This window comes from Mus pahari, chromosome 16 (assembly GCF_900095145.1).
Source record: "Mus pahari chromosome 16, PAHARI_EIJ_v1.1, whole genome shotgun sequence".
NCBI classification, from domain to species: Eukaryota; Metazoa; Chordata; class Mammalia; order Rodentia; family Muridae; genus Mus; species Mus pahari.
In genome coordinates this window covers 57801368-57814273 of record NC_034605.1, presented here as the reverse complement: position 1 = coordinate 57814273, position 12906 = coordinate 57801368, and the positions used below count along the sequence as shown (strand labels likewise).

At 39.3% G+C, this 12906-nt stretch overlaps 1 protein-coding gene across 2 annotated transcripts in view; it reads left to right on the top strand.

Annotated features, from left to right (window-relative positions):
- The window catches only part of Uimc1 (ubiquitin interaction motif containing 1), a 66819-nt gene that overhangs the window by 28516 nt on the left and 25397 nt on the right, over positions 1-12906 (top strand). For both annotated transcript variants that reach the window (XM_021215475.2, XM_021215474.2), the window contains 2 exons: positions 7443-7519; positions 11896-11999. In XM_021215475.2, the coding sequence (XP_021071134.1) occupies positions 7443-7519; positions 11896-11999 (181 nt within the window). The remainder of the gene's footprint in view (positions 1-7442; positions 7520-11895; positions 12000-12906) is intronic.

Below are 12906 nucleotides of genomic sequence, written 5' to 3'. Positions count from 1 at the left end.
CCCCTCCCCTCCCCTCCCCTTCCCTTCCCTTCCCTTCTGTTTTTCTTTCTTTTCTTCTTTTTCTTTGAGACAGGGTTTCTCTACATACCTCTGGCTGTCTTGGTACTCTGTATAGACCAGGCCAGCCTTGAACTCACAGAGATCCACCTGCCTCTGCCTCCTAAGAGCTGGGATGAAAGGCATATACCACCATGCCCAGTAAATGTTTTTGCTTTTGTAGGTGAGTTGGTGTTTTTCCTTTACTGTTTTGAATATTGTTTCTTTCCCTTTTAATATGTAGTGACATTTTATGTCTTCTGACTAGTTTTGGTTTGAAATCTACTTTATCAAATATCAGAATGGCTCTACCAGCTTTTTTATTGTTGTTGTTGTTTCTGACTGATGGAATTTTCCATCTCTTGACTTTTCCTGGAAACAACACAGAAGTTTGGAATAATTCAGACAGTCTGTGTTTCTTTATTGGTGAATCAAAGCCATTTTATATTTAAAGTGATTATAGTGAGATATTTATTTATTAATTCCTATGATTTTGTTGGTTTGTGGTTGGTTGGGTGGCTGTTTGTTCTTGCTTCCTTATTAGTATCTTCAGTTAGCTGGTTTACAGTGTTGGGTATGATGGCTTTTTCCTTGAACTCCTGCATTTAGTCATTTTTCTCCTAAAATTAATTCTTTCCTGTGCTCTTGTAGTTGAGACTGCTTTTCTTCTTCCTTTGTGCATAGTATTCATTTAATATCTTCTGTGTGCCAGCGTGATGGTCATGCACTGCCTCGGTTTGAACTTTTCTTGAAATGCTATTATTTTTCTTCAATTTTATTTATTATATTCAGTTTTAGAAGATGCCTTTTCTGGATATAACATCCTTGGGTTATCAGTTATTTCAGTCCTTAAAATACATCTTTCCATGTTCCCTTTGCTTTGAAGAGTGCTAATGAGAGACTGATATTGTTCTGATGTTTTTGCTTTTGTAGGTGAGTTGGTATTTTTCCTTTACTGTTTTGAATATTGTTTCTTTGCTTTGTATTTTTTTCATGTGTGTATATATTCATGCTTTGCATGTGTGTGGGGTGTGCATGTGGAAGCCCAGGACGGATGTATAGTATCTTTCTAGATTACTCTTCCACCCTGCTCACTGAGGCAGAATGTCTCAGTTCAACCCAGAGCTTGCCAGTGCAGTTTGTCTTGCTAGCTCTGAGGGTCTCCTGTTTCTGCCTTCTGAGACTGGAATTACGGTCACTGCCACACCTGGGAGCATTTAAGTGGGTTTCTGTAGCTCTGAACTCTGGCTCTTAGACTTGTGTGCCAAGCCCTTTAATGTGTGAGCCGTTTCCTCAGCCCCTGCATTGTATGTTTGACTTCATGACTATAACTTGTTATACAGAGGTTTTTCTCTGAACATATCTATGTTACAAATGCCTCTTGCTTCAAAAAGAATACCTATTTCTTTGAAAAGGTTTGAGAAGTTTTCTGCTGTAGTTTCATTGAATAGTTTAAGTTTTTAGTGTTCATAGCAGCTGTCTGTGTCTTTTGTCCTATGGATTGTTTTTTGAGACAGGGTCTTATTTCACCATGTACCTCTGGCCCTCCTGAAACTCACTGTAGATCAGCCTGGCTTCCTACTCACAGAGATCCCCTTGCCTCTGCCTCCTTAGTGCTGGGACTAAAGGCTTAGCCCATCTTGTCTGGTTATCCCAGAATTCTTAGATGCTGTGGAAATGCACATTTATTTCTCCTCACTAGTAATTGATGTAGTATTTGACTCGCTCTGTCCTCCATCCTGGGTACTCTTTCTTCTGCTTAGTCAAGTCTATTGGCTATGCTCTGCACTTGACAGTAGTTATTTTGTTGTATGTGTGTCTGCCTGCGATCCTCTGACACTGTGATGGTCTCCAGCTATGTGAATGCTGAGACCTCAACCCAGTGCCCTGAAGGAGCGGTTAAGTGCCTCTAACTCCTGAGCTGTCTCCAGCACCTCTACTTGGATTTTTGTCCATTAAACTTTTCAATTCCTTCCTTCCTTCCTTCTTCCCTCTCTTTCTTCTTCTCTTCTTCCTTCCCTCACTTTTCTTCCTTTCCCTTTCTCCCTTGCTTCTTATTTTTTTCCTTTGCTCCCTCTCTCCCTTTCAAAAAAAAAAAAATCTCAATTTCCTTTGTGAATTTTTCTTCTATGTTTGTATGCCATGTTAGATCATAAGTCATTTTTACCAGAAAATATTTGAAAGCTTCATGCACATTTTACTTATTTTGGTGTTTTTAGGTTCCATAGTTGAGGATTATGGTCTTTGAGAGGAGTTATATTTCTTGCATTTCATTGTTGGGACTTATGTATGTGTTGGTCTGGTGAGCTCTTCAGGATTGTGGAGGTGGATCTTCTTACTTAGCAGCCTAGTCTTGAAAGTGTGCACTCGGGAGGAAACACACTGCTATAGCAGCAAGAATATCAGACTATATTAGATATAGAAATGCACAAAATCAATTACAGCTCATTAATATATCACCAATAACCATATAACTGAAAGTACCATTCTGCTATAGAATGTGGTATGAAGTTAAACACTTTAAAGAAGGTGTGGAAATGGCAAATGAGTGAGAGAAAAGGAGAGTGGAGAAGGGGAGGAAAGTGGGGAGCAAGGTTAAATAGATGAAAAGAAGAAGAAAGGAAGTAGGCCCAGGCTGGAGAGATGACTCAGCAGTGAAGAGCACTGACTGCTCTTCCAGAGGTCCTGAGTTCAGTTCCCAGCAACCACGTGGTGGCTCACAACCATCTGTAATGGGCATTTGATGCCCTCTTCTGGTGTGTCTGAAGATAGTGACACTGTACTCATATACGTAAAATGAATAAATTAAAAAAAGACATGAAATAGAAAAAATTTGGGGGAAGGGGAGAGACAAGAGCAGGAGAATAAGAAAGCATCACTAAATAGAAAAGTTCAAAAGCAAAATTTAATAAATGTAGGATGGGGAATAAAAGCATAAAAATATAAAAGCATTAAAAAGTCAGTAAGATAAACTCAAGACATAAAGAGGAGGGAAAGAAGGAATCATTGGGGAAGAGTGACAACAAAAGCCGAGCCCTGCTGGTGCAGATCTTTAATCCCAGCTCTTCCCAGGAGGCCAGCCTGCTCTACATAATGGGTTCACCTTAGTTAGGGCTGCACAATGAGATCTGGTCTTAAGAAAAGAAACTAGGGAAAAGTTTTTCCCTAAATGAAAAAAAAAAAAAAGATGGGTAAACAAAATTAGATAAATGTTTGAAGAGAAATAACAAGTAAAAACATTTAAAAATATTTAATTACAATACCTTCTACCTACTCCACCCCCCACACCTTCAAGAAAAGGAAAAAAATACTTTATCAGGGTGACAGAGACAGAAGGATTTTGGTGAGTTTGAGTCCAGCCTGGTCTACATAGTGAGTTTTGGACATCTAGGCCTACATAGAGAGACCCTATCTCAAAAAGCAAAATAAAACAAGAAAAATCCTGGATAATAGGGCTGAAGGTACTTGTTCCCCAAGCTTGATGACCTGAATCTGCTCCCCAGGCGATGTGGTGGAAGGAGAGTACTAACTTGATAAAAATTGTCCTCTGATCTCCATGCCTGTACATGTACACATGCACACAAGTAATACAAATGAGAAATTTAAAGTCCCTTTAAACATGTAGGGGAAAAGTCACACCTAAACACAAAACAACATATAAATACAGAGAAAGAAGAAAAGATGAGCTGTTGCAGCAGCTTCTTTCTGGATCCTGACTAAGCTTGTGGAGTCAGGAGGAGGGTTGGTTGGACTGTTAGCTGTTGATGTGTCTTTCCTTTGGTTTATGTTGTTACAGAGTCTGTATTGCTATCTTCCAGAACTCTCTTGACAACCATTTTCTTTCTTTGCATGTCAGGGTTTGTTAGATACACTTAGCTTTGCATTCTGTGCGCTGGACAGAGTTTCTCATCCTCTTTAGCCTGTCTGTATTCTATCTTCTTGAGTGGATGTTTATCTAAGGAGTGCCTCCTAAGTGGGTTGGAAGTGTGGGAATCATATCGGCACTGAGATTGGTACAGGCAAAAGACCTGCCTTGGTATTTTCAAGGCCTCCTGTGTATTAATCACCCTACTGGAGAGATGCCTTTTTGTCTGTCATTACACCCCAGGAACTTCAGAGTTCTTGGGCTTAACAGTAATGACTTTAGGTAGGTGATTGTAAAGTTTGATCTGCTTACTGGCCTAAGGCTCAGAGCTACTAAACTCCAGCATAGCTCTTGTTGATGAGATCTGTTCCCGACCACTGAGCGTGGATGGGTTGTCTTTCCTTAAACATGATCCAGTCTAAGCCAGTCGCATGTTGCCTGTACCCTTTGGCCAGAGTCCAGCCCTGCTGCTGTACACAACTGCTTTTAAGAGGCTTCCCTGACTAAAGGTTTGTGGCAGATCAAATTGAGGCTTCCTATCTTATAGATATGTTCCATATCTCAGGCCCCCAGCATAGTTCAGTCTTTTGTTTTTTTAATTTTTATTTATTTTTATGTGTATGGGTGTTATAGCTGCATGTAAATTTGTGTCTGGTACCCTTGGATGCCAGAAGAATGCATCAGCTTCCCAGATATTTCCAGAAGAATGCATCAGATCCCAGATATTTCCAGAAGAATGCATCAGATCCCAGATATTTACAGATATTTCCATGTGGGTGCTGAGGATTGGACCAGGTTCTTAGGAGGAACAGCCAGTGCTCTTAACCACTGAGCCACCTCTCCAGACTCAGTTTTTAACAATAGATTCCCCCTGACCCCCAAAATGGTGCCTGGCCACTGCATTCTAAGCCATCTGGTATAACACAAGTGAGATTTGTCTCTACTGTAGATCTGTCTACTGGAGTAATCACTGCCTCATAGAAATCTGAAACTGGATTTGAGGCTTGTAAGGACTGGGACTTATCCTAGAGGTAGACCTGCCTTGCTTTTTTCTGGCTTGCACTTTGAAGTGGCTGCTGAGTTTCTTCTGTGGGCTAAGGATCTGTGTAGCTAATGTGCTCAGCTTGATGTGCACGTGGTACCTTTGTTCTTGCTCTTCTCCAGTATACTTTCACTTGCCTGTTAGATTTTTCAAAGCTTTTCCCTCTATCTTTTTTGGCAGTCTGATTTTTCTTATTCTGATGGTCTCCTTTACTGGCTTCCATGAGACAGCCATATTACTGGTCTGCTTATGCACTCACTATGCAATTACTATGTGCATTTCCAAATCTTCTTTCTCTTTTTTTTAAAAAACGATTTATTTATTTTTATTTTTATTATTTATTTATTTATTTATTTATTTATTTATTTATTTTTAAGGATGTATTTATTGATCATTATTATATCTAAGTACACTGTAGCTATCTTCAGACACACCAGAAGAGGGTGTCAGATCTTGTTACANATGGTTGTGAGCCACCATGTGGTTGCGGGGATTTGAACTCAGGACCTTTGGAATAGCAGTCAGTGCTCTTAGCTACTGAGCCATCTCTCCAGCTCCCTATTTTTATTTTATATGCATTGGTGTTTGCTTGTATATATGTCTGTGTGAGGACATCAGATCCCCACAAGCTGGTACTACAGATGGTTGTGAGCTGCCATGTGATTACTGAAAATTGAACTCAGGTCCTTTTGAAGAGCAACCAATGCTTGAAACTGCTGAGCTATCTCTCCAGCCCTGTAAATCTTACTTCCTAAGATTGTGTATTATGCACTTACCATGGCCACACAAATTCTGTACCACCTTTACTCAATACTCTACCTGTCTGGTTAGTGTCTTATCTGATACTATATTTACATACTTCTTTCATTATTTTTAAAAAGATTTATTTATTTATTATATGTAAGTACACTGTAGCTGTCTTCAGACACCCCAGAAGAGGACATCAGATCTCATTACGGATGGTTGTGAGCCACCATGTGGTTGTGTGGGATTTGAACTCAGGACCTTCAGAAGACCAGTCAGTGCTCTTAACTGCTGAGCCATCTCTCCAGCCTACTTCTTTCATTCTTGATTAGTTGATGGAGTTTTATCTTCCAAATCATTCTTCTTTAATAATAGAGAATGGCTAGTTGGTTACTAACTGGGTCAGGTGTCTAGCCACTTTCCTCCTTTGTCTCACAGTTGAGTTTAGAGGATTTCTCAAGAGCTGATCTTTGTATCAAGTGTCTGTCATCTCTCAATTGAAGTTTAAGGCCCAGTTGCCATTACTGGAATTTAGGTAGTGGTCTTTATTAAGCTTTTGGTGGATAGTATTAGGTATCTGTCCCTATGCTGAAGAATATGATGACAGTTTGATTCTTTTGCTGTTAAGATACTTTTGGAAATGTTCTAAACTGGAGTTGGTCTTGTGTTCCCTGTAGGCCTCTCTGTTTTATTGTGGTGAGCCTGTGCAGAGCAGATGGAGGTTTTAATAAATGATTACACACTTTGTCACCAGGAGAGGGTTGAAATCACATACAATGTGGTTTGACTTCAAATTGATTAGCCCATTTTATAAATGTCAGCAAATTGTCTTGTGATAGACTTTTTGAATAGAGCCCTAATGTTACATGCAGCGTAAACTGTGTCTAGCTTAGATTTATAACAAATGTTCTGAGATGTTTTATTTAGAGGGAGAAGTCACTTGTGGTTTCCTGTCATGGTTTAGTTATTTATCATGAGTCTCAGTGGTGGCCAGTCTCTTCTCTGTGGCTCTTGGTTGATGTGAGGATTTGTGTTTTTAAGTGTCTTCTTGCATACTTGATCAAACTAATCATAAAACTCTGTGAAGCATGAGGGGGCTAGTTCAGATTCTCAGATCTCTCAGCCATGTGTTCTGGTGTCAGGCAGAGATCACACTCCATGAACAAACAGGCACGAAAAACCAGAAGGTTGGATAAGGAAGTCATTCATAATGAAGGTTTTCCCATAAGAGATACTCATCGTGTGTGGGCAGATTTTTGCTGTAGGATAGTTTGGGATTTTATTTTATTTTTGTTGCTAGGAAAGCTGTATCTCAGGATAAAGAGAAACTTTAACTCTAAGTTGAGGAAAAAGTACTGTGCTGTCAGGAGAATCTCCATGCTTTCTGCGTTTATGTGTCTCTTCTCTTCGCAAGGCCGTAACTGGTAGCCAGACTGCAAAACACCTTTGACAGTTTTATACTGTGGTATAATTTTGTCTTCTCTGATAGTTACTGGTACTCCTTACCCTTTAACTTTCTGTTGTGAACAACAAAAGGGAGCTTTGTTTCATTTACGGATCTCACTGGACCCAAAGTTGAAAACACGCTTATTTTCCCTCTGTCTGGCCACGTGTGCTATGGGTGCCTTGCTTTCTGTCTGTGATGCTGTACAGAACATATCTGTTTACTTGCAGATATTTAAGGACCATCGCTTGTGGGCCTGTGCTCTGCTTTATTCTATGAGGAGTTTACTTGTCGTTTGATTGTGTTTTCAGCATTGCAGCTTTGACCAGTAAGAGAAGTTTAGTTCTTATGCCGGAAAGTTCTGCAGAAGAAATCACTGTTTGCCCTGGTGAGTGCCCCATGGCCTGACTGAATTCTGATATTACTCGTCTACCTTTTTATTCCCATTAAGTTTCTGACTATTGAATCTATTCTGAGAAGAGTTATTTATGATTTATGTGTGTATGTGTTTATCACTACATTCACGCTCATACACTTGTTTCTAGTGGACACAGGTTCTGATTATCAACCTCATTTTCTGCTTTGGAGTAACTTGGTTTTGAAATTAATATGACTCCTTGCTTGCTTGTCTACTGTGATCTGAAGAAGCAACAAAAAGTCAAGAATAATCCTTACTTACCAGCGAATTCAAAGCCGGGGACTTGTGGGATGTCTCTGTATTTTCAGGACGTTAGGCTGCTCGCAGACCACCTTCATTACTAAGCACTGCCCTTTACTAGTCAGTTTTGATAAGAGTTATTTGAGTTTGGGAACTAAATTTTTGTGCAGTTTTGTGAGTTTTAATCATAGACAAAACCTGGTTAATGCTTTAGTTTGTAATCATAAAGATGGAAGTGTATATCTTGATTAGGCATAAGACATACTAATTGAGAGTTTCATTTGGATGGACTTCTATCTATAGAACAATGTAAAATGAACTAAGAGAGCCACTGTCTAAGGGAACCCTTTGATGAGTCATTGTATAATTTGAAGAATTATTTTGCTAAATGAACCACTTTTATTCTCTTAGATATTTGTTTTAGTTTCTCTTTCTTTTGTTTTAAAAAGAAGATCCCATTGTATTCATCAGGAATGTCATTCATGTGAGGTTAAAGGAAATACCTACTGATATTTAAACTCACTGGAAAATAAGTACTGTACAAATGCTACTTCAAGTCATATTTGGGTTTCATTTAGAACATATATAGCCTGTCAGCGTATTCATAGTTTTCCTATTTTAATTTTTTCCACAAAAGCTAAAACTTAGTTAACATGTACTCTAGGAAGCATCCTATAAATACTTTAAAACACTTGGCAGCCTGTCAAAAAGGGTTTTTATTGTTTTAAGAATATAAGTAATGTTGGTTTTTAATCAAAGTGGTTTCTTAATACATTTGAGATGTATTTGGATTACTGCCTAATGATACCTACTGAAAGACTCCATTACCAAAGCACTCTGATTTTGGCAAGGGCACTTAAGAATGTGGTGCTGTCTTTGTAAAAAGAAAACTTTGTCCCCTTCTTTGTGTAGAACTGATGGATTTTGCCATCCTTCTGGGAAGTCAGTCTACCTGCTTGAGATGATGGCATATGATGTCATTGTGGCATCTTTCAGGAAAAACCTGCAAATACAATGATCATGAAAGTCTTAGTGAATAGATTTTAATTTTTACATGCACTGTGTAAGGGGGTGTGGGATAGGAGATAAAACTAAAAAGGGGGCCACGGAAGGGCAAAAAGATTTTCTAAGGAAAAATAAGGTAATAGAATACCCACCATGACCTGAAAGGCAAAGAGGACTACCTGGGGAAGGAAGGGTGTGAGGAGGGAGGAGGGAATGAGGGAGGAGAGTCATAAAAACAGGCAAGTGTGAAATGTGATCCTGAAAGCCATTGTTCTGTATGCTAATTAAAAAGTAAAAGAAAGTCCTAGGGTCTGGAGACATGGCTTGCAGTACTTATCTACTCTTCCAGAGAACCCAGTTTTGAATCCCAGCATCCACATGGAAGAAGGGGTTTAGGTCAGCTGACCGTTGAATTTAGTCTGTAAACTAACAATAGGAAGTCATGGTCATAAACATTACCTAACCTTAGTTAGGAAGGGCTCACTTTCCCCTCTCTCATTAGCTAGCACCGTTTGTTCATATACAGGGTGTTCTGCATGCAGTTCCCATAGAGGCCAGAGGAGGGCACTGGATCCCCTGGAACTGTTAAAAATAGTTGTGACAAGGATGCTGGTAATTAAATCCAGGTCCTTGGGCAGTGGTGGTGCATGCCTTTAATCCCAGCTCTTGGGAGGCAGAGGCAGGCAGATTTCTGAATTTGAGGCTAGCTTGGTCTACAAAGTGAGTTCCAGGACAGCCAGGGCCATACAGAGAAACCCAGAATCGATCCCCCCCCCCAAAAAAAAAAAAAAAAAAAATCCAGGTCCTCAAGAAGAGCAACCAGTGCTCCTAACTACTAAGCCATCTCTCCATCCTCAGCATTTATTTTGATTCACAGTTTCTGGGGCTTTAGTCAGTAGTTGCTTCTTTCCCTGCGCTGCAGCAGGACATAATCCTGGTGGGCACATGAGGCAGAGATGCTCCTTTCCCTCATGCTATACAGAGCAGTGAAGATAAATAACAGAGATTTGAACATGATACTTCCCTAAGGACATAAGATCAGTGGCCGATGGTTTTCAATCAGGCTTCACGGCTTCCCTTTATCACCTGATAAAGCCATCATTGTAGATCTCCAGTAGATTACCCCATTCACTGGATCAGAGCCTTCATGGTCCAATTATCTATGGAAATGCTGTCGCAGACACACCCACCTGTGACTTTGAATCTCTAGGATTCTTAATTCAGTTAAATTGACAATCGAGGTTAACTGTCACAGCATGCTACCAGTATTGTTTCTGAGGCGCCAAGGCTCTTAAGCGCTTTCATAGTTAGACCTTCATCTGAAAGAGTGAGAGCCCTCTCTAGTGTTTTGAGGTAAAGGCGCTCATCCCAACTTTTTATTTCTTTTCTTTTTTTTTAAAGATTTATTTATTTATTATATGTAAGTACACTGTAGCTGTCCTCAGACACCCCAGAAGAGGGAGTCAGATCTCGTTAAGGATGGTTGTGAGCCACCATGTGGTTGCTGGGATTTGAACTCTGCACCTTTGGAAGAGCAGTCGGGTGCTTTTACCCGCTGAGCCATCTCACCAGCCCCAACTTTTTATTTCTTCATTCTTAATGACCAAAGGCCTCCTACTTCCTGTTACCATCACTGGTAGTATGATGTCATCCTTCATTCAGATGGGACGTAGGCACTGAGTTTATAACATTTCTTTACCAGATTTGTTGTCATTTAAATTTTAATTATTATTCGCTTGTTATATTGATAAATGCCTAGAACTTCTAGTTAGCAAACTTAAAAAACTTTTTTTATTAAATCACCAAACTTCCCCCCAACTTTTTTTCTTTAAGATTAGTAAATATTTTAGGCTCTTTAGGCTAGATATTTTGTAAAAACTACTCATCTCTGTTTTACTAAAAAAGTAGCCATGGACAGTACATAGGTAAATGAGTATGGCTTTGTTCCAATAAGGCCTTATTTACGAAACCAGGCAGCTAGCCAGACCGGGCGCAGAGGGTCTCCATAGTCTGCTGCTCCTGATCCACACTACATGTTTGAGACAGTACTAGGCAGTACAAAGCCTGGGGCTTGTTATTCCATTAATATTTGATGAACTAATAGTCAGTACTTAATGTATTAAAGAATGGCATGTCTTTTTTAAATTTTTTGTTTGTTTATTGTTTTTCTTTTTTAGATCTATTTTATATGTGTGAGTACACTGTTGCTGTCTTCATACACACTAGAAGAGGGCACCAGATCCCATTACAGATGGTTGTGACCCACCATGTGGTTGCTGGGAATTGAATTCAGGATCTCTGGAAGAGCAGTCAGTGCTTTTAACCTCTGAGCCATCTCTCCAGCCCCATGGCATATCTTTGTAATGAATGCATATTCTTATTTTTTTTTTGCCCTACTTTATGTTTTTCCTATTTATCCCTTTAACTTTAGAGCTAATATAGGCAATTTTTAGTTTCTGTCAAAATCAGTAGATTTTGAAACTAGGACGACCATGAAATAAACCAAGTAGGTGAACTGGTAGATAGACAAACTGTGATATATTCACTCAGTAGAGTATTACCAGAAAAAAGGGATGGACCATTGATACATCTGACAGCATGGCTGCCTCTTAGTTACACGGTACTAAGTAATAGATGGCACTAAAGACTGTGTGAGTTTTACATTTTTAAAAGATAAGTCGTACTATCTAGTCCCAGGTTTGAACTTGAATTCTGTTTCAGCCTCCTGAATCGCTAGAATTACAGTATGTGCTTCTATATCTGGCTGTTTCCATTTAGATGAGATTCTAGGAAAGATAAAAATGGCAGGAGCATACAGTAGGTTTGTATAATTGACTTCAAAGGGCACAGGAGGATTCTAATAGGATGTTGGAAACATTTTCTATATTGGATGGTACTTCCATAGTATAAATTAGTCAAAAGCCATCAAATTACAAGCTGAAAATATGGTGAATTCTGTTATATGTAAATTATGTCATAGTAAAGCTTCAAGAGGAGACAAACTAGGTTCATGCCTTCAGTGATGTATGTCACACTCTAAACTTTAGAGTGCAGGGGCAAAGTGAGAATCATTGGTGTTCCCTTCTCTTCTTTAATTACAGAGACACAGTTAAGTTTCCTTGAGCCCCTTGACCTCAAAAGAGAAGACTCTCCAGATAGCAGCGAGCTCCCCATTGAAGTAAGGATGGCAGTGAGTGATAAGCAGGTGAGTACCCTTCTCTGTAATTTCTCTCCCTCATTTGCTGATGCTGCTGTTCTTCTGTATAATATAGAAGCTTTTGGTGTTACAGGGTTTTAATTTTAGGGCCACTTATCCTAGAAATTTTTATAAATTATCAGTTTAGCACTGTTTATAAAAATAGCACCATTTCTTTTGTTTATTTATTTTTGTTTTTTGAAACAGGGTTTCTCTTCATAGCCCAGGTTGCCTGGAACTTACTCTGTAGACCAGGCTGGCCTCAAACTTATAGAGATTCACTTGCCTCTGATTCCTGAGTGCTGGGATTAAGTGTGTGCACCCCCAAGTCAGGACACTTCCCATTTCTTGAGTACTTTAATTATTTCTGTTAGAGATGGGAAAAGAAAGATTTAGAATGTTTATGTTATTTGTTATTGTGTATTACTATTAATGATGGAACTAGAACCTGAATATAAATTTGTGTCTAAATCTATAGAGACATTTTCCATCACATACAGATAAGTAGCAGAAATGAAAAATGGGGAAACCACTATATAACAAACATTTTTAACATTAATTTATAAATGTTATCAGAAATACAAAGGGAAGACAAATAAATGAATCTCTGTTTGCATCATTAACCATCCCTGACCACACAGGCCTGTCCATAAACATAAAGCTGAGATTATTAGAGTGATCTAGGAGCCCATTAATCCTACCCCAGAGAGGCAGAGGCAGAAGAGGCAGAGGCAGATGCATCTCTGAGTTCGAGGTTAGTCTGGTTAACATAGTGAGTTCCCGGGACAGCCAGGGCTATACAGAGACACTAAAAACCTCTCTTCTCTTCTCTTCTCTTCTCTTCTCTTCTCTTCTCTTCTCTTCTCTTCTCTTCTCTTCTCTTCTCTTCTCTTCTCTTCTCTTCTCTTCTCTTCTC